The sequence below is a fragment of the Malaclemys terrapin genome, chromosome 3 (genome assembly GCF_027887155.1).
Source record: "Malaclemys terrapin pileata isolate rMalTer1 chromosome 3, rMalTer1.hap1, whole genome shotgun sequence".
Lineage (NCBI taxonomy): Eukaryota > Metazoa > Chordata > Testudines > Emydidae > Malaclemys > Malaclemys terrapin.
Window position 1 is genome coordinate 179,628,331 of NC_071507.1, and position 21,040 is coordinate 179,649,370.

General features: G+C 40.3%; 1 protein-coding gene across 4 annotated transcripts in view; it reads left to right on the plus strand.

Moving 5' to 3' along the window:
• The window catches only part of GREB1 (growth regulating estrogen receptor binding 1), a 97,941-nt gene that overhangs the window by 54,032 nt on the left and 22,869 nt on the right, over positions 1–21,040 (plus strand). For all 4 annotated transcript variants that reach the window (XM_054021970.1, XM_054021969.1, XM_054021971.1 and 1 more), the window contains 7 exons: positions 899–1,091; positions 2,960–3,096; positions 4,233–4,572; positions 6,034–6,149; positions 6,852–7,051; positions 8,024–8,113; positions 11,380–11,993. In XM_054021970.1, coding sequence (XP_053877945.1) covers positions 899–1,091; positions 2,960–3,096; positions 4,233–4,572; positions 6,034–6,149; positions 6,852–7,051; positions 8,024–8,113; positions 11,380–11,993 — 1,690 coding nt within the window. The remainder of the gene's footprint in view (positions 1–898; positions 1,092–2,959; positions 3,097–4,232; positions 4,573–6,033; positions 6,150–6,851; positions 7,052–8,023; positions 8,114–11,379; positions 11,994–21,040) is intronic.

A 21,040-nucleotide genomic window follows, 5' to 3' on the forward strand; every position in this document is an offset into this window, starting at 1 on the left:
ATTGTTGTATGTAAAGTAAATAAGGTTTTAAAAATGTTTAAGAAGCTTCATTTAAAATTAAATTAAAATGCAGAGCCCCCTGGATCAGTTTCCAGGACCTGGGCTGTGTGAGTGCCACTGAAAATCAGCTCGCGTGCCGCCTTCGGCACGAATGCCATAAATTGCCTACCCCTGTTATAGTGGATCACAAATTGAATATGAGTCAACAGTGTGACACAGTTGCAAAAAAGGCTAATACCACTCTTGGGCATATAACAGGAGTGTCGTATGTAAGACGTAAGAGGTAACTATTCTACTGGTGAGGCCTCAGATGGGGCATCGTGTCCAGTTTTGGGTGCCACACTTGAGAAAGATGTGGACAAACTGGTGAGAGGAGAGCAACAAAAATAATTAAAAGTTTAGAAAACCTGGCTTCTGAAGAAAGGTTAAAAAAACTGGACATGTTTAGTCTTGAGAAAAGGAGACTAGGTGGGACCTGATAGGTCTTCAAGGTCTTTAAACACATTAAGGGCTGTTATAAAGAGGACGGCACCTGACTACAGTCCCCAGAGAACCACATGGCTGTTGGCAATTGCTGTGGTGCCAGCCCCTCCTCAATCTCCTTGTGCAGTACGCTGGGGGCTGAGGGAAGTCTGCTATCACAGCCCCTAGCCTGCGGTGTAATCCACCGTGCCAGGGAGTTCCCAGTTGAGGAGATATGCGGCTTGCTTTCCCCTTCCTTTGTGCCACTGGAGTGCTGCAACGAGAGCAGAGTAAGGCCAAAGAATCCAGTCCCAAATTCCTTGTGGGTGGTTCATTGTGCTTTCGTGTCCAGGTTTGAGATGTTGACACGCATGAATTTGTCACAAGTGTACATTTATACAAATCACTTAGCAGAGTTTGGGGTTTCTTTTTGCAGCGCTGTTCACAGCCTTTATCCTCAAGCGGAACCATCTGTGGGACTCGTTGATAGATTGTTGAACTGCAGAGAGGTGAAAGAGGCTCCAAACATTTTGACACTCCATGTGACTTCCTTCCCCTATGCTCTGCAGACACAGCATACTCACATCAGCCCATACAATGAAATCCACTGGCCTTCATCGTACAGCAATGTAAGATGGATGTTTTCAGGATTTTAGGTTCATTCAATAACTATTTTACATTTACATGTTCTGAAAAACACTGGAGACCACATGTTCTTGTAAGCGAAATGATAAATAATGATGTCTGTGTCACTCCTATCTCTCCTCTTCCTCATTCAGTCTATAGATGCGTCTCTCTTATTCTTCCATCTCCTCCCCTTTTTTGTTTGTTCCCCTTCTGCCACTCACCTTTCTTCCATTTCTCCCCTCCCTTTCCACAGTATCTATCAGTCCCTTTTCAGTCTATCCCCCATGCCTTTTATCTTTCAGACTGTTTGTCCCCTTCCAGTCCTCACCTCACTGTTTCTCACCCTCCCAGTCTCCTTACCCTCCACTACAGTTTTTGATGGCTCGTGGAAGGAGCAGCCTGAAGAGAAGCACTGGTTCAGGAGCTGCTTAAAGAAGAGCCCTTGATATCCTTCCCCTACTGTCTGCCCCTTTTTCTTTCCTCCTCTCAGGGGAAACATATTTCTATCTGCTCCCAATGAGAGGTGGCTGGCAGGAGGGAACAGGGTTAGCCACCTGAACTGGCATGTGTGGCATTGCTATGCTGCATTGCAACATGGCACAGCTATGATAGACAGATGACCCTGAGGCGACCAGATGTCCTAGGAATCCACTGAAATTTGTGGAAGCCTCCAGTTTCAATAAAACCATTCAGGACATCTGGTATCTGTAAATGTATGTGATGTTGGATCATTAGCTACTGAGAATGGGGGGGCCTGTGCTTTTTGTAGTGATCCAAATTTTCTCCCCCCCTTTTTTTTGGTGAGCTACTCACACTACTAAGGTATGTCACATTTTCATACCTCACTTGCCCATGCCTAAAAGAAATGAAGGTGTTTATTTCTAGACCAGATCCTGAGGAGCATTTTGTTCCCTCTCCATGAGCACTAATGTCATAATCCAGGTCTCTGGGCCATGCCTTTTTCTCTGGAGAGCTTCAACACCTTATTGGGTGGAAAGAAGTCCTACAATGTCACTCTGATCCCCAGTCTATTAAGGACAGAGCTGATGTAACTGCCAGCTGTATTAAGCATCCATAAACTTTATGCAAATATTTGTTAACAATAATAAGTGAATTATAATATTGGGAGTGTGTGATCCTGACTGCTCGGAGGAAGCTGCAAAGACCATGACTGATCCCTCCACTGAAGGCATCTGCCTGCTTCTTACAAAATGGTTTGCAATCATAGGTTTTAATCTTCATTGCTTTTGAATTCTGAGAAAGAAGGAGGCTCTGAAAAGTTTTTATTAAATCTTCACCTTACCAAGAGATCATTGCATTTCCTCTCACACATCTCACCATGGTTATCCATGCTTTTGATACCTCTATCTTAGGCTTAATTCATATGCTCTACATGGAAATAACCAGAATGTGGTTCATGTGTGCAAGGTGGACCAGTGAGAGCGCATTATACTTACTATCAGAAAAGTTCCCTAGCTGTTTTTCCGACATTTTTTCAATATTTTTCTCCAGACTTTTATTTTTTTGGCACATACATTTTCTGATGTGTGGAAAGATGATGTGTCAAGTAGTTCAAAACTGTGTAGTCTTTCTACTGTGCACAAGATAAAAATATATATAAATCTACCCAGATCCTCAGCTAGTGTTAATTGTAAGTAAGCTTCATTGAAGTAATTGGAATGACACCAATTTAAACCTTCTGAGAATGACCTATTGTGAGTATGAATGTGTGTGTATATGTATGTGGATTATTTTATATATACGTGTGTGTGTGTGTACGAGATATAAAGAATGTCTATATATGGGTGATGGTATTTATAATTCATCAATAAGTTTTATCCTTAAATTGCTGTTGTCTTATTTACTTTAGGGAATAGATCTATACCATGAAAACAAGAAATATTTTGGGTTGTCAGAATTCATTGAATCCACCCTTTCTGGACACAGCCTTCCGTTACTTCGATATGACAGCTCTTTTGAAGCTATGGTCATGGCTTTAGGAAGAAGGTACAGTACATTCTTTGGTTTAAAGCATTATGAAATTTGAGAGGTAGCGTGGTCTAGTGGGTGGGATACTGGGCTGCAAGTCAGGAGACCTGGGTTCTTTCTATTCCTGGTTTTGCCACCAACCTAGGGCAAATCATGTTATCTCTCTTTGTCTCCTTTTCTGCTCCAACCCTTTCTCAGTTATCTTTATTTGGACTGGAAGCTATTCAGGGCAGGAGCATTCTCTTGCTACGTGCACGCCTTCTAGCACAGTGAGCCCCTGGTCTTGGTTGGTGCCTATAGGCACTACAGAAATAATATTACAAACCAATCTTGTGTTCAAAGTGAAATGTTAGAAATGAACTAACCCCCAGCCAATACTTTTTGACTGTTTTAGTGGGACCACAAAGAGCAGGTGAGATTTCACTTTGGCTCATGGAGTTAAATCCATGAAAGACTCAGTTAGGGAGAATCCTGTAGAACATCATCAGAGTTGAAAAAATGATGTCAGTGAGCTGATTTGCACCATGTGGAGAGATTCAGATTAAAAACGTAGTTACTCCAAATGCATAGTAATTGTAATGTAGGTATATTTTTTGCATGCACAAAACTCCAGTAGGACTCCTTGGAGGTGTTAAGGTGTGGACGTAATAAAAGATCGAGCAAGCAGAACTTTGCAAAATTGTACTAATGACTGGGGGAATCTGTTTGTATTAGGGATAAATCCAGCTCTTTCTATTGATTTTAGTAGTAGTTGAATCAGATCTTTCATGAGTAAAAAGCAAGGATAATGCACTCTGAGGAGTACTTTGTTCATTTATATGACAAGTGCATTTTAGTTTTGATTAATATTACTGCATAGTACTCTAGCAAATATCCAGTAGTATGTTTTGCAAATGTGATGAAGTCTTAATAATAACAGGAGATAATATAACTTCACTACCCCACTTAGCTATTGCATCTATACTGAGAAGTGGAGAGATTGCACCATTGGTCTTGGAATTACAGGATTTGCAAATTACCTGTGGGTCAATGAGGTTCTACAGTGTATTGGGCATGATTTTTCATCTGGATTAAATTTTGAGTTTAAATAATTTTTACAAGGGCAGCATACTCACTTTAATTCTAGGATTTTAATGCTTCACAATTTATTTCAGATTTCCCAGATTACACAGTGCAGTGATAAGGACATTTGTCCTTGTACAGCATTACTCTGCAGCTATGATGGCAGTAAGTGGCCTGTCACAGATGAAGAATTACACCTCAGTTGAAACTCTGGAAATCACCCAAAATCTTATAAACTCTTCAAGGCAATGCCCTAGTGGTCATGGCTTCATGGTGGTGTTAAGAATTCCTTGCATTCCATTGGCTGCTGTGGCGTATGAACGACTTTATCACGTAAGGGAAAGACTATCCCTTGCAGATAATTTTGAAATCATCTTGGGAAATCCTAACTCTGGAATCACCATAGGGAAGCACTTTGTGGAGCAACTAAAGGTAACTTGCAGAATGACATTGCCTGAAAAGAATCTCTGAGGAGCAGTGCTTTCAGTGGGTGGGTGGTGATATAAAGGTTTTATTGGCATGAGATTTGGATGTTAGTGATGGAGATGGCTATTTCCCAGCAAAATTAAAATTCCCTGAGGAGCCTGACTCCTCTCTATCAGACACATCCATCTGTCATTCCTATAGGCAGCTTCTGATGGCTGCTCAGGAGGGCCTTTACAAACGTGATTAGAATTCCCAACCACCAACAGCTTTAGCCCCAATCACCTTCATTGCACTAGACTGTGGCATCAATGAATCAACATGGTGGTAAAAGACCAGGTGAAAATGAAAGCTACTTTTGGTTTGGAAAAAACCTTTACCAGAGCAGAGAGGTGGTTTCCCCTTGTGAGCAAACCTCAGTGACCAGTTTGGAATTGTATTGCACAGTCTACCAGGCGTAAAGGCTTTGAATCAGTACAGTTACCCACAGGTCTCTGAATGGCCCAGGTTTTCCAAGCATGGTGCCTAATGTTTTCTGGACCTTATGTGATTTTAATATGAAAATGCTGGAAATAATAGATTCATAGATTTCGAGGCTAGAAAGGACCACTATGATCACATAGTCTGACCTCAAGCATCACACATGTTGAAGTCCACAGACACTACCCCACTTAGTACAAATGCTGTCACCACATATTAAAACAAAAATATTTGTATTCTCTAAGCTAGGACTGTTCTTACATTCTGAGTCTGATTCATGTTGTTTATCTACTTAGCTCAACAGAGCTGAAGACAAGGGCTTGATTTTGAACTCATTCTGATATAAATCAGGAATAACTCTATGCTTTAAAGCTGATATAAGTGAATTCAGAATCACATGCCATGTTGTCTTAAGTGTCTTGTGCAACACTGCATATACTGTTGGTGCTTAATGAATAAATAAGGACCAGATAGTGATACCCTTGGTCCCACGGAGTAGTACCTTACTCATCAAGAAATCTCATTGACTAGGTACTACTCAGTGTGAATAAAGGTATCATCCAATGGGCCTGATTATCAAAGGGTAAGTGACAGCTGTGGTTAGAAGACTGGACCAACAAAGAAAAACCTTTATAGTGAGTAACTCTGCTTTCTGTCTTTGAAGATCAAGCTATACATCTTCACAATGGTTTCTCATGTTTCCTGGAGGAGCATTTGGATCTATATTTAGCCACTTATGGTAACAATTCATTAGAGTTCTGATATATAGTCATATTATGGGGCAGTTTATTATTGATATAAAACTTCTGAAAGAAGATAAGACCATTTTGCAACTGAGGACCTTTCAGTTTAGGGCCTGATCCTGCAATGATTTCTCTTGTGGAACTTCTGCAGAATTAGGTCCATACAATAGACAATAAATCATTTGTTTCTTCATTCTTAATTATGCCATATAAATATACCCACCAATGTTTTTATATTCTGTGACAGATATGGCAGAAAATTGAAGATGCGGAGTGGAGGCCACAGACCTATTTGGAATTAGAAGGTCTGCCTTGCATATTAATATTTAGTGGAATGGACCCCCAAGGGGAAGCCTTGCCAAGGTAGGAAGAAAATACTGACAAATATTTCCATGACATTTGTTCATTCCCAGTGGCTCACAACTTCCTTTTTCTCTGCACCCTTCAAATGGCTGAAAAATCATTCTGCAACCTGCTGTGTCCCATAATCCTTTGTGGGTGCAAAGGCTGGTGAAATTTGAATGACAGGATGATTTTTGGTAGTTTCTATTTCAAAAAAGTGGAACATTTGTGGTGTAGTAGGTTGGTGGTAATGGTTGTGAGGCTGAGCTGTGGGGTGCAGTCTTTCATTTTCATAACATTCCCAATTATTCCTGTTTTATAGATGAGGAAACCAAGACACAAAAAGATTCCACTAACCGTTGGTGTAGGCAGGTGCAGTTCCCATCAACATCAGTGTTGTGCCTGCTAATGAATTAGTCCAAAGAGGTTAAGTGACATCCCTAGAGTAGAGAGAAAGTAAGTGTCAGAGCCAGGATTAGAACTCTGAAGAATCTGTCTCCAAAATTTATGCCTAATGCTTTAGATTATACTGCTTAAAGTAATAACAATGACACAATATAGTGGTGAATTTACTGAAAGACAGAACAAAGTGATATGAATGGGTCACTATCTCACACATCAGTTAAGTAGGCAATGACAAAATTCCTCATTATTTCTTTTGCAAACACAATCAAAGGTGTGGAATACCGTGAGTTTTCATAGTATCTTTTGATTTCTTTCCAGATCATTGAGATATTGTGACCTACGTTTAATAAATTCCTCTTGCTTAGTAAGGACAGCCTTGGAGCAAGAGCTTGGCTTGGCAGCATACTTTGTTAGCTCAGAAATCCACATGGAGAAGGTGGTCGTGAATGATGTGTTGGAGAGTGACCCAGAGAAACTGAGCAGTACTGATAATGAAGATGAAGAAATAGTGACAGAAGGTAAATGAACCTGTGTAGTGCCAGTTCTCTTAAAAGGTATTCAAACAGCAATTGTGTATTAAATACTAATACCATAAATTTCAGCTAAGTGAGATGGACATTAGCCTTTAAGAGTGCAAAGCAAACTGTCAAAAGGAAGGGAACAGTAAATACATAAGTATACAGCAATCAGTAACATGGGGAGCTGCAAAAGATTGGGAGACATTATTTGAATTTACAGTGATGGTTTATGCACTTTTGGAATTAAACTTATCAAATAATGTTATTTGTACTTCCTATATATTGTGTCTTACAACTGAGGAATGCAAAGAATTTTATTAACATTAATTAGTTGAACCTTAGAACCCTTGAAAAGTCATTTTTTTTACCCATTTTACAGATGGGGGAACTGAAGCACAGAGAGGATAAGTGATTGCTCAAGGTCACATTCAAGGGACTGCTCAACTGAATACGGTGTTATTCAACACAAATAAGGGAGGCAGAATAGGGGCGAAAATTAACAGAAAGATGTATTTTGAGAGGGGGATGAAATGATATTGTTATCAAAGAGAAAGGTACAGTCTGGTTGTGAAGTTGGTTTAAAATCCCATTTTAAGGGTGGTCACCTGGTAGTACCAACATAGGGGCTACTGTGTCACTCATCCTCCATGCTGCTGGGATAGCAAAGAAGAGGAGGCATGACTAGCAACGAGGGAATGCGGCCGAGATACCTCTGCACTATGCCAGCTCTTCATTGCATTTTTGGCTCTCAGAGGCTGTTGTAGCTCAGCCAAAGTTAGAACAGCCCTTAGGCTGCTCCACCATAGCCTAGGAAGAATGGCCACACTCAGAACAGGACGTGAATCAGGGCACCTAGATGAGCTTTAAGCCACTTTTGCCCAGCATCCCTTCACTTTATGCACTTTGGCCATAGCAGAGAATGGGTCTTTAGAATTGTAATTCTCCTCCGTCCTCCCTCTTCTCATGAAACAGGCTCCACTTCAGAAAAGAGAAGTCCTGTCAAAAGAGAGAGATCACGCTCCCATGACTCTGCATCTTCATCTCTCTCTTCAAAAACTTCAAGTAAGACGTTACGATAATCTTTCTCAAGTGGTATTTAGGATGTAAAAGCAGCAATTCATTTAGCTTGGCAAATGAAGAATAAAAGACACAAATCATTAGTTTTTTTGGCAAAACCTGTTTGAATGACCTTGCTAACAATTACATTTTTAAAAAATCGGAGCTTTCAAGCGTCTTACTTCTGAGATTAAAAAATAACGAGATTGCCTCATGCTTGGTCCATGAATGCATAGACCGTTGTACAGATCTGCGAGTGGGGTCATAGTATTATACACCAGTATTGTATCTACAGAAATGTTCTTTAATATTTTTATGACAGGTACCAAGATGCAGATCCTCAGCTGGTGAAAATTGTCAGAGCTCCATTTGAAATCAGTGGACTCATAACAACTCACACTAGCTAAGGACCTGCCTCTGTGTGTTCAAAGGACCTTCCTAAATTTTGCCTGAAAAAATGTTCATGAACTTTTTTTGGGCACTAGAATGTGTGCTCACAAATTTTTCAGTGTAGAGTGTTCCTTTTAGAAATGAGTGTATTTTGTCAATACTTTGCCCTATACATTGAATATATAGTCTTTCTTCTCGATCTGAAAATTGGTTTAAGAACAGACCATTAAAGTTTTACTTCTGGGGAATTCTGCACCAAAAAAATAAAATAAAAAATTTGCGCCAAAAATATTTAAAATTCTGCACACAATACTTTAAAATTCTGCAAAATTCTGCATATTTTATTTGTCAAAATAATCATGCCAATTTCAATTATTTTGGTAATTTATTTCAAAATACCTGTCAGCAAGTGTGTCTGTAACAATACAGACGACAAAAAAGATTCAGCAAATGTTTTTTTTGACAAACAGATTCCTTAGTAGGCATATTAATACAGAACTTTGAGTAATAATTAATTTAAACTACTGTACAGAAATGTATTTCCTACACCCCTTAGAAGCAGTGCAAAGGCTTGGGGGAGTCAGGGGTAATGGAGGAGCTGAGGGAGGGGGAATTAATTTCTGGCAGTCTGGGAGTGAACCTGGAGTGTTGTTAGGTGTGGGTGGGAGAAGTATGGAACAGGGTTTTTTGCGGGCGGGGGGGGGAGGAGGAAGAAAGGGGGGACAAGGGGTTGTTGGGGAGCTCTTCCATGCAGACCCTGGCTGACCCCTAGCCGTTCCTGTTCATTCGGGCACATCTGCCCTGTCCCTGCCTTTCCCTGCACCCTTCTTCCCCCAGTCCCCATGTGTCCCTACAGCGGCAGCCCACTCCCATTCAGTCTCGGGCTCAATGCTGTCATCCCACTAGCTCCTGTGCCTCTACCCTAATCTGTCCCTCCCAATAGCTCTTCTGAACCCCAGGTATATCGCGTGAGAAAAGCAGCCTCTGTTCGCAAGGGCTCTGTGGCTGGCTGCTCTGGCCATGAGCTGTCTGCCCTCTGTTTTGATGCCACAACAGCCCCTGGTGGGCAAAAGGGGTAATTGCAGTGGCTCGCTGGCAGAATGTTTTACAGCATTCTGTGGAGAGAGAAAAAGCTGTGGGGGGATGTGAATTTGGCAGGTGTGCAGTGGTGCAGAATTCCCCCAGGAGTAAAAGTTTGAAGCAATGTCAGGAGGTACTAAAACATTTTAATTTGTATGTTTTTTTTGATGGGTGGAGACTAATGGATCAGAACAAAAATGTGCCATATGCATTGGATCATACTTCAGTAAAAATACATAAATAGTTATGTGGAAGATTACAATTTCTTGTAATGTCACAAAACATGTTATGTTGCATTAGCTGTAAAATTAAATGTTTCAAGTTATTTCCAAATAATTATTGTTCTCACCACAGCTATATGAGTATTCTGACTGTGAATTATTTTGCCATAAGGCACAGTTGCCATTACAAGCGGAAAAGCACCACATTTTTAAATTTTTGAAATGTATACTGTGCTTCAAAGTCAGGCTGCTGATCCCTTCTCCACTGCCCTAAGATGCCACTTTTGGCTTTGTTGGCCTGAATCTGTTTGTTAAAGAAAATCTCTTTGGACAGTTCTTGCACATGGATACAGGTCTTTGGCATGTTGTCACAGTAGTACTAAGTCCAAAATGTATTCACATTGTTGGTGACATTTTTACCATTGTTTTTATTCTGCTATTGACTGCTTTGGAGTACCCAATTGGGATGTCTCTTCCTGTTTCATGGGGACAAAGCAGGTGGGCATCCCTCATATATGTTTGTGGAAAAATTGAAAGTCAAGAAAGGAACCACAGCACGTAACTATTGTACATCACTTTTGGATCTCCCAGAAACTATGGAGTTCACACTTAGAAGGTCCCCCATAGCTAGTCGTGACAGAGAGTGTTGTGGAGTAGGGTCTGGTGTAAGGGAGCATGATCTGTGAATTTTAGTGTGAACACTCCCCAACTTCGTTGATCCATGTCTCATGGAGATTGTGTCTATCTTTGGTAGGCATAATCTGTGGAGTTCCTGCATGAGGTCATGGGCATCTAGGCAATGGGTTTATGGGAACTCTGGTTTTGGAGTGTGAATTGTATAGCTGTTTTCTTGGAAATTGGTGCATGCCCTGATTAGATGGTTGAAATCTACTTGACTTTATGAGATTGTGTTTGTTTATATCAGTGCTGACAATCACTTTTTTCTTTTATTTTTTATTGCTTGCGGGGAGACTCCAATAAGTGCTATGGAGATCAGTGCCTCGGCAAATGGACTATTTTGAAAAGCTAATCTGAGAACTGCTGATCATTTGCATCTCGTTTTTGAAATCTTTGAGAGTTGGGGATGCTCAGCAACTCTCAGGATCAGGCCCTCACCTTCCAGGAGGCTGATAAGTGTAATGTTAATGGGATTCCGGTAGAACATTTAGGATCAAAATCATGCCTATGTTAAAAACTGTTATAGTTGGAGGGAAAATAACCTGTGACTATTACATTTTTTAAAGTTATATTTTTTTACATTTCTCGAAGAAATGGAAAATTTATCAAACATAAGGCTCAGTGCTGAAATCAATGGGAGCTTTGCCATGGATTTTAGTATTCCAAATTTGCATGGGCTTATACTCCCAAATACTTCCGTTAGTTTCAATAAGACTACCTGTGTGAGTTAGGTGAACACAATTTGGCCCAACAGGAGCAGGTCTGGACTCACAGCTTTTGGTGTCTGCATTATATATTGTTTACTGTGGTTTGACAATGAAAAGTGTAATAGAAATGTTGTGGTTCAACGTAGTTGCTGAAGAATCACATTACCCCACGTTGAAATACAGATTTTGCTTTTAGGTGCAGCATTCTGCATTGAATCATCTCCTCCTTTAGCAGCACCGGGGGACATAGCAAAATCACCCCACCAAGTCCTAAGCAGCACTACTGAAGAGAACGCAAACAACTGCGAAAGGCAAAGGCAGAAAGTAGAAAAGGGGGCGCAAACGGTGATCAGCAAGCACTTGCCTTCTGCAGCTGAACAGCTGGATTCAAAACAGAACATAAAAAGTGCCCAAATTTCCATCAACTCATCGTCATCACCTTTCTCCTCTTCTTCCTCTTCTTCTGTTCCTACTCACAACTCCTTCATCCTGCAGACGTCTCAGTGCTCCATGACTAAAGCATCAAAACAGCCCCCCATTGTTTTCCTGCCTAAGCTGGTATATGACATTATTACTTCTACTGACAGCAGCGGACTTCCCAAGTCATCTTCCCTCTTGCCTTATCATTCTGTGATGTGGGCAAGTTCTTTCCGCCCTGTCATGAGTAAAATGATGACCTGCACGGAGCAGTCTCTATACTATCGCCAGTGGACAGTTCCCAAACCAATCCATATGGACTACAATAATAGAAATGAGGGCAGAATGGACACCTTTCACCCAAGGAGGCTGCTGCTGAGTGGGCCACCTCAGGTGTGTAATAAGAAGAGGGTATTATTATCATTGTTTTATTTTGATTAATTTTGTCTTCATCTTATTAAGTGCTAGGTTAATGAGATTATTATTCATAGCTAACTGATTTTTTTCACTGGTGAAAAATAACCTTGCTTATATGTTTTTATTACTGTATCCACCTTAGTTAAATAATCTTCCTCGCTTCACTGTTAACTTGAGGCAAGGACAATTAAGTTGTAGTGATATCTTTTTTTTGTTGTCAATCTTTATACAATTAGTGTTGTGTTTTAAGGAAATGATGCTCTTTTTTTTCTTTGAAAATATATTTTACACACCGTGCTGTCCCTTGCAGCTTGTTACAGACTAATAGGAGTTAAATTTTAAATAAAGTTTGAATAGCCACCCAGGGTCAGTTTCTTATGGTCAAGCTGATTAGGGTGTGAAATTGGCAGTCAGCCATTTTCTTCATGGTTTGGAGAGAAATAGAAGTTGTTGCAAATACAAGAGGGACTGATCCACTTCAACAAAAACAGCAGAACTTCTGGCCCAAGAGTTTTCAAATGACTTTGTAAGGACACTTGGATGTAGGTAAAGACTTCAGGGAGCCTTTTCCCTCTTAAGTGCCCTAAGAATATTTAGAATGCAGCTATGAGCATAGTGTCTCTACAATTCAATGCATATACTATATACTAAAAGTTCTAATGTTCCACTGAAGTTTTATGCAACATGCCAGGCATGGGGGAAACACCATAGCCACAGAGAGAATATTGCATAGAGCCCTCAGAAATTAGAAATAAATCCAAACTAAGGCAAAGACTTAGATGTCCAGTTTTTGTAACATTCACCCACTGACTAAAACCACAGAAAGCCAAAGTTCAATCTGCCACTCACTCTTCTGTACCTGTGTATTGCAGAGGTCTCAGTACAGAAAAGACCACATTCTGCTCCCAGTTTAATAGGTGCAATACATTGAAATAGATGGTGTCATGCTGGGGTAAGTAAGAGTATGAATTGGCTCTATGTATTTGAAGTATGTAGGCACTTGCAAGTGCTGCTATAAATGTATAGAGGGTACCAGATGGATCACTGAAGAACATCTCTTCACTGCTCTCCATCTCCATGATCAAAACTCTCAATGTTTGCTGTGAATTAAGATAATAAGTGTTCAAAAGAGATGAATATGTGGTAAACACAGACAAGGTAAAAACTGCTATACTGTGCAACAGATAGCTAGTATGTTCCCACATCCAAGAAAAACATACATTGATGTCATTTTGGTTGGAATTTTGCATGCCTAAAAATCAAGAAGTTCAAAGTTATGGTTCCCAACGCTACAATAAGGGTACAAAATAAACCATATGTAGTAGTTTGTATTACTATGCCATTAATTTGGCCATAAGATAACTGATTTCTGCCCACAGATGTATGCTTGTGGCTCCCAACAAAGTCAGTGGGAGTCCTGTGTTCATCTGAGGACAGAACTTGGCCCTTAACACATATATGATATGTGTCATTGGCCAAATATATGCAGAAAATATAGTCTGCTTATTTATTCGTCTGCTTCTTGGGGCATGAGTGCAAGCCTGATTTTGAGGGATTAAGTGGTACATAGGACTAAGGTTGGCCCTCTGCACAGAGGTGAATTTCACCTCAGAAGAACATTGTCTGTTCTACAACTCCATCTCTTCTCTGTCTCCAGAACAATGGTTCTGACGTACAATTTCCCATTGACTTTAATGAGAGTTGGATCAGGTCCTAAAAATATTCTCCATGCATTTATTTATTGCATACTCACCAGTTCTTCCTGATTACACACCTGTTTCATACTGAATGTTTTATGGAGGAAATCAGGAATTAAATGTTTCATTTTATTAAATGTTTCATTTTTAGGGGTATATTGGGGAACATGGCTGCTTAGCTCCATTTAATGTCTAAACCCCAAACATACTAAAGAGAATATATTCTAAAAACCTCCAAAACAGTTAAGAAAGTATGTTGGTTGCTTTTGGCTTAATGTATGGTAGTATCGCGTCTATTCTAATGGAAAGGTGAAAGAAAACATATAGCAAATGTGAGCTCCTGTCTCACTTTGGAAATAAACAGTTTTCTTTCCAGAAGTGTGTTCTGCTCATGGGCTTGTTTCATAACCATTGCACTATATGTGGAGTTATGCTACCTACTGCATTAAGAGGAATCAGCAGAAGATTTTGACACCATAATATCTTGTCTGAGCTTTTTAAAGACAAATCCAAACTAAGGCAAAGATTTAGATTTCCAGTTTTGGTAACATTAACCCACTGACTAAAACCACAGAAAGCCAGAGTTCATAATAGCTGATAGAGATCAGCTATTAGAAATGCCATTCTAAGCGTATAAATAACAATTCAGCCAGAATATTAAGCTGGAGAAAGATCTCTGAATTGGTGGACACAATCCTTTCAGGCACTAGAAAGTTGTTGTTGTTATCGTACCGTGCAACATAAGAAGTCAATTTAAGAAAAATCAAGCACTCTAGTGAACCAAAACTATAAGTATCACTGCTGAAATGTTTAGCATTCAGGAATTCTCCTCCTTCCCCTCATATACATAACACCTCCAAGGCTGGCTAACATGTTTTCTATATGGCTACCTTCCAGTCAAGATATGTATAGCCCCTAGCACCATGGGGCTTTGATCTCCACTGAGGCCTTCGGGTAATACCACAATACCAATAATAAACTAATGATAAAAACTGCATGTAAAGACATCAACCAGTGGTCTGAATACATACACAGGAATAAAAGGGGCAAAACAGACTTGCCATTAGCTAACCCCAATACTTATTTTTCTCAGCAGCCTTTTATTTTGCTTCCTTTGAATGAAATATGGGGAGAAATTCTCTCACCCTATCTGGTGAGCCCAAATCCTTAGTGAATGCAGGGTGCCTCTGCATTTCTTACAGTTTCTGCCTTATATCCAGAAAGACAAATCTAAGGATAAAAGGAAGAAGAGAAGATGCTTCAAGTTCCAAACCTACTAAATCTGGAACACTCCCCCCATTCTATGGAGCCACTGGACCATTACTTTAACTTGTCTCCAGAGTACTATTCCTGGTACTTCCTTCTGGTTTCTAAGAAGTCTTGTTTCCCACCCAACGCCCACCTTAGATTCTCAGCCTATGGCACTCAAAGAAATACACTCAAGTTTTGTTTCATTAATACATCCTTTTGCACCATTGTTTTTAGCTCTGAGGTAAGAAGACCCTCTGGCATGTGGTCCTGAAGGCTGCATGCTTCTATGGCATCCCACAGTCATACCTTAGTATGGATTCTTCCCAAGGTCTATGGTTGGTGACCTGCACATCTAGATTGTCTTTATTCAATTTTATCTTTGCCCCAAAGCGTTTTCAACAAGCTATTTATAGTCTTTTGATTACACTTGAATGCATTCTTGGATAACAATCTGGGTTGGATTGTCTCAAGATTTATTTGTAGGTTCATAGCATAAAGGCTTTGTGTAAATTGGAAATGATCTACTCTGACTGCCTTTCAGATCCCCTGGGAATGGTTTTGGAAATTAATGAGGGAAAGAAGTCAACTTGCCCTAGAATTTTTTTTATCTTCATGTCCATTGTCAAGAGTTCCTTTCACATGAAAGGAGTTGGTAGACTCAGTCCATTTTTCAGTAGACAGGTGTCCACATTAAGAAACCCACTGAAACAATTATCTTTCTTGTTGGGAGTCTTAGCAGAGGGCAAAGAGTGAAAAGGCATGGAGATAGTATTGCTGCTTCATCCCTGGGGTGATCTCTCTAGAAAAATATTAAGACACTGGTTGGGCAGTATGGATAAATATGCACTACTGTGAAAAAGTTTACCAGGTCTGTGGATATAAATTCATCATCCAGGGTGCTCAAATATAGTACCATCCATGACCACCAAATTCACTGAAATTTGGAGTGTTGTTTTTTTTTTTTTTTGAAGAAATAAAAGTTTCTTTTATGTTCCCAAATTACATGCAAGAGGTTTGGTGCTATTGCTGGGTTTCTTTGTTGTGTTTTTGTACCCTGAAAACAGAACTTTCTATAAGTGTGGAAGCAGTCTAAGTCCTGTGAACGACTCTGTGATACAGGGTTCTCAAACGCGTTTGTTGTGTGAACCACAGCCTAAAAGAAAGATTGTCTTCAGGGCAACCTTCCATCCATGACTGCTTACACCACCTACCCTACCACTCACAGATAACATCTCAGATTTCTAGAGCTAGTTGCTTATGTGAAAAAATAATATTAGGTAAGTATTTAATGTATCTATTGTTAGCTGTCTTTTAGTGCAATGTAGCAGGTGGAAAAAAGAAGAGCCGGCACCATCTGTGGACCATCAGCATGTTTTCTGTGAACCACAAGTGTTTCACAGACCACAATTTGAGAACCACTGCTGTGGTCTGTTCAGAACTCTCTCACCTGGAAACTGGATTAGAAAAAATTATAGCAGTGTTTTTCCATTTGCCATATTTTTTTAAATTTTGAAGATTTGGAAGCACATTCTTAGTAGTAGAGATGATAAGAAAGTGGTCAATCAGATGGCTTGTACCACAGGAGTTGGTATCTGAGAGCCATTCCTGTCAATCATCCTGCTGTGCAGTGTCTGAAACCAGTGGAAAAAGGGGAACCCATTATGGTACATGTTATAATAGCACTTTGAATGTCTCTTCTACAAATCAAAATGGTAGCACTTAAACCATTTTGCTGACTGGAATCTCACCCTCTGATTGCTGGACAGAAGGACCACCTGCTTTCAGTTTACCATAGATATCCATGGAAAGAATCAGAGGGGTAGCCGTGTTAGTCTGAATCTGTAAAAAAGCAACAGAGGGTCCTGTGGCACCTTTAAGTCTAACAGAAGTATTGCGAGCATAAGCTTTCGTGGGTAAGAACCTCACTTCTTCAGATGCAAGTAATGGAAATTTCCAGAGGCAGGTATAAATTAGTATGGAGATAACGAGGTTAGTTCAATCAGGGAGGGTGAGGTGCTCTGCTAGCAGTTGAGGTGTGAACACCAAGGGAGGAGAAACTGCTTCTGTAGTTGGCTAGCCATTCACAGTCTTTGTTTAATCCTGATCTGATGGTGTCAAATTTGCAAATGAACTGGAGCTCAGCAGTTTCTCTTTGGAGTCTGGTCCTGAAGTTTTTTTGCTGTAAGATGGCTACCTTTACGTCTGCTATTGTGTGGCCAGGGAGGTTGAAGTGTTCTCCTACAGGTTTTTGTATATTGCCATTCCTGATATCTGACTTGTGTCCATTTATCCTCTTGCGTAGTGACTGTCCAGTTTGGCCAATGTACATAGCAGGGGGGCATTGCTGGCACATGATGGCATATATAACATTGGTGGACATGCAGGTGAATGAGCCGGTGATGTTGCAGCTGATCTGGTTAGGTCCTGTGATGGTGTTGCTGGTGTAGATATGTGGGCAGAGTTGGCATCGAGGTTTGTTGCATGGGTTGGTTCCTGAGTTAGAGTTGTTATAGTGCGGTGTGTGGTTGCTGGTGAGAATATGCTTAAGGTTGGCGGGTTGTCTGTGGGCGAGGACTGGCCTGCCTCCCAAGGTCTGTGAAAGTGAGAGATCATTGTCCAGGATGGGTTGTAGATCACTGATGATGCGTTGGAGAGGTTTAAGCTGAGGACTGTAGGTGATGGCCAGTGGAGTTCTGTTGGTTTCTTTTTTGGGCCTGTCTTGTAGCAGGAGGTTTCTGGGTACACGTCTGGCTCTGTTGATTTGTTTCTTTATTTCCTTGTGTGGGTATTGTAGTTTTGAGAATGCTTGGTGAAGATCTTGTAGGTGTTGGTCTGTGTCTGAGGGGTTGGAGCAGATGCGGTTGTACCTCAGCGCTTGGCTGTAGACGATGGATTGTGTGGTGTGTCCGGGGTGGAAGCTGGAGGCATGAAGGTAGGCGTACCGGTCGGTGGGTTTTCGGTATAGGGTGGTGTTAACGTGGCCATCGCTTCTTTGTACTGTGGTGTCTAGGAAGTGGACCTCCCGTGTAGATTGGTCCAGGCTGAGGTTGATGGTGGGGTGGAAGCTGTTGAAATCATGGTGGAATTCTTCCAGGGTCTCCTTCCCATGGGTCCAGATGATGAAGATGTCATCAATGTAGCGTAGGTAGAGAAGGGGTGTGAGTGGACGAGAGCTGAGGAAGCGTTGTTCCAGGTCAGCCATAAAAATGTTGGCATATTGTGGGGCCATGCGGGTGCCCATAGCGGTGCCACTGGTCTGGAGGTATATATTGTCACCAAATTTGAAATAATTGTGCGTGAGGATAAAGACAGAGCTCAGCAACAAGTTGTGCTGTGTCATCATCAGGGATACTGTTCCTGACAGCTTGTATTCCATCTGTGTGTGGGATGTTTGTGTAGAGAGCCTCTACATCCATGGTGGCTAGGATGGTGTTTTCTGGGAGGTCACCAATGCATTGTAGTTTTCTCAGGAAATCAGTGGTGTCACGGAGATAGCTGGGAGTGCTGGTGGCGTAGGGTCTGAGTAGGAAGTTCACATATCCAGACAGTCCTGGCTAAGATCTCAGGACTGCCTCTCCCCTTAAGCAGGTATTGTACTTTATACATGTGTCTCTTTAGTACACAAAAATTGGGCCTTCCCACCATTGACCATCTTGCAAGGAAAACCTCAACTCAGATTCATTCCTAAATGTTGTCATCATAAGTAGTAAATACTGTCACATGGCATTCTGATTAAAAGGTTGGAATGTAAATGTATCCCCAGTTTTTCATGTCCCAAATCATGGCAAATGTCAAGCAGAAATCAGACTAGTGAATGGTTGCTGGTGCCACACATCTCAGTTTTTATAAATGATCTAAAAGCTTGAGAGTTTTGCTCCTTCCCTTCTTGAGCCTTTTTCTTCCAAGGCCTTGTCTGTTCTGTCTGCATCAGACTGCACTCTTTCTACTTTGTGTAGACAGAAAAAGAAACAGAGTAAGTGTTCTACATCAAGGTGGATAAAAGATTGTATGGAACTCAAAACATCTCATCTAAGAAGGCACTGGGCACTGCCACATTTTGGAGGTTATTGATAGTCATAAAATACCTCTGCTTTCTTTTAGGCAAAGTTACCCTATTTGGTATCTTATTTACTTAGATTGATAGGGAGGCTAGATGTAAAAACTAACGTTATCAGTAACAAGTGTTGCGGGCAGCTCCATTTACTGAGAAGGTCATGTTGCAAATCCATTAGCTCTAAAATTTTGCTTTCTGGAGCTGACAGTTGACTGAAGAATGGAAAGCTGTTGTCCTATTAAGGGAGTTGTGTTCAATCAAAATGAACTTGGTAATGATATCCTGCCTATTTCAGCTATGAGGGGCATATGTCTGAGCTACAGAGTCACCTTATTACTGTCAAACTGTCTATAAAATTATTCTCAAACTGAGAATCTGTCAAATTCACCCAATTTTGACAGAATACTGATGATCTCAATGGAAATCCAAGTGTCACTTCAGATGAAATGAAAGCTCTGATAAAGATACATAGAAGTAATCCCAAATCTGAGAGACGATGTAGGTACTATACTCTCCTGGAACTAAACACAATCAATTACACATTTGCATGAAATATTAGATGAGGGATCATTTCCAAGATATGAAATTTTTGTTTAGTTGATTCACAAATAAATGGACCCAGGGAGTCACTATAATATAGCTATTATTTTCAGCTCTAGGGTCCTAATCTAAAACCCACTGAAGTCAATAAAAAAATTCCCATTGAAATCAATGGGCTTTGGATCAGTTCCAAGGTTAACAACTGTTCTGAGAGAAATCTGATTTAGTAGGAAGTGCAGGTTCCAGTTTGCTGTTTGTCATTTTTAAAGAGAACAAATGTTATTTTTGTCTTGTTTTAGCTTCAAAGCCTCCTTCTTTCAAATGTAAAGTGAAATGAACATTTATTCCATAACTGTTTAAAATAATACAACTCTCATTAGACTCAACCCTATATTTCTTACGTTCCTCAAATCTCCAGTATAGTTATTTCATGGCAACTGGATTCTTGGATACATCAGGAAATCAGGATCCGCACTGCTGTCAGTTTATTATCAGGCCTCATGCTCTCCTATTGAAATAAACTGTACAGTTTCAATAGAAGCAAGATCAGGATTATAATTAATTTGTAAGCCCGAGCACTGAAGAGGCAACTGTTGTTTATGATTATCAAGTTGTCTTCAGTGTAATTTTTAATGTTGAATTACACAGAAAGAAGGCAAAGTGCAAATAGGATTTATGAAAGCTGCTCTTATCCCTGCAAGATGGACATTTCTTCCTAAGCCACATTAACGTTAAGGGCCCAGTGTTTGTCAAGTGCTGTGTTTAGGTGCTTGCTCATTTATTTATTTATCTATCTATCTATTTATTTAACATTGTGTCCAGTAAACTTCACACGCAAGATGATAGGACAATTCATTGGTTAAACCAGGGGTCGGCAACCTTCATTTATTCACTCTAATTTAAGGTTTCGCGTGCCAGTAATACATTTTAACATTTTTAGGTCTCTTTCTATAAGTCTATAATATGTAACTAAACTATTGTTGTATGTAAAGTAAATAAGGTTTTTAAAATGTTTAAGAAGTTTCATTTAAAATTAAATTAAAATTCAGAGCCCCCCGGACCGGTGGCCAGGACCCCGGCAGCTTGAGTGCCACTGAAAATCAGCTCGTGTGCCGCCTTTGGCACACGTGCCATAGGTTGCCTACCCCTGGGTTAAACTATCTGCTGCCTGAGAGTAATTGGCCCATCCCTTTGTAAAATCAGATGCAAAAGTAAATTGTACAAAACCACAGCAATGCATGTCTGCATAGTGGAGAGAAGGACTGTATCTTCTCTGGTTTGGGTTAAAAAAAGAAAAGCATTAGATGTTTGATGTAATTTAAAAAACGGATCACATAAGCTTTGTGGGGAAATAAAATTTTTGCATATCATATCTGACTGAAAAGAGAAACTATTTGGGTATGATGCATTCCGTCCTATGGACCTGTTTCAACACATTCTTCAGTATAGACAATTGCCTCAATATGTCAATCAATGAATGC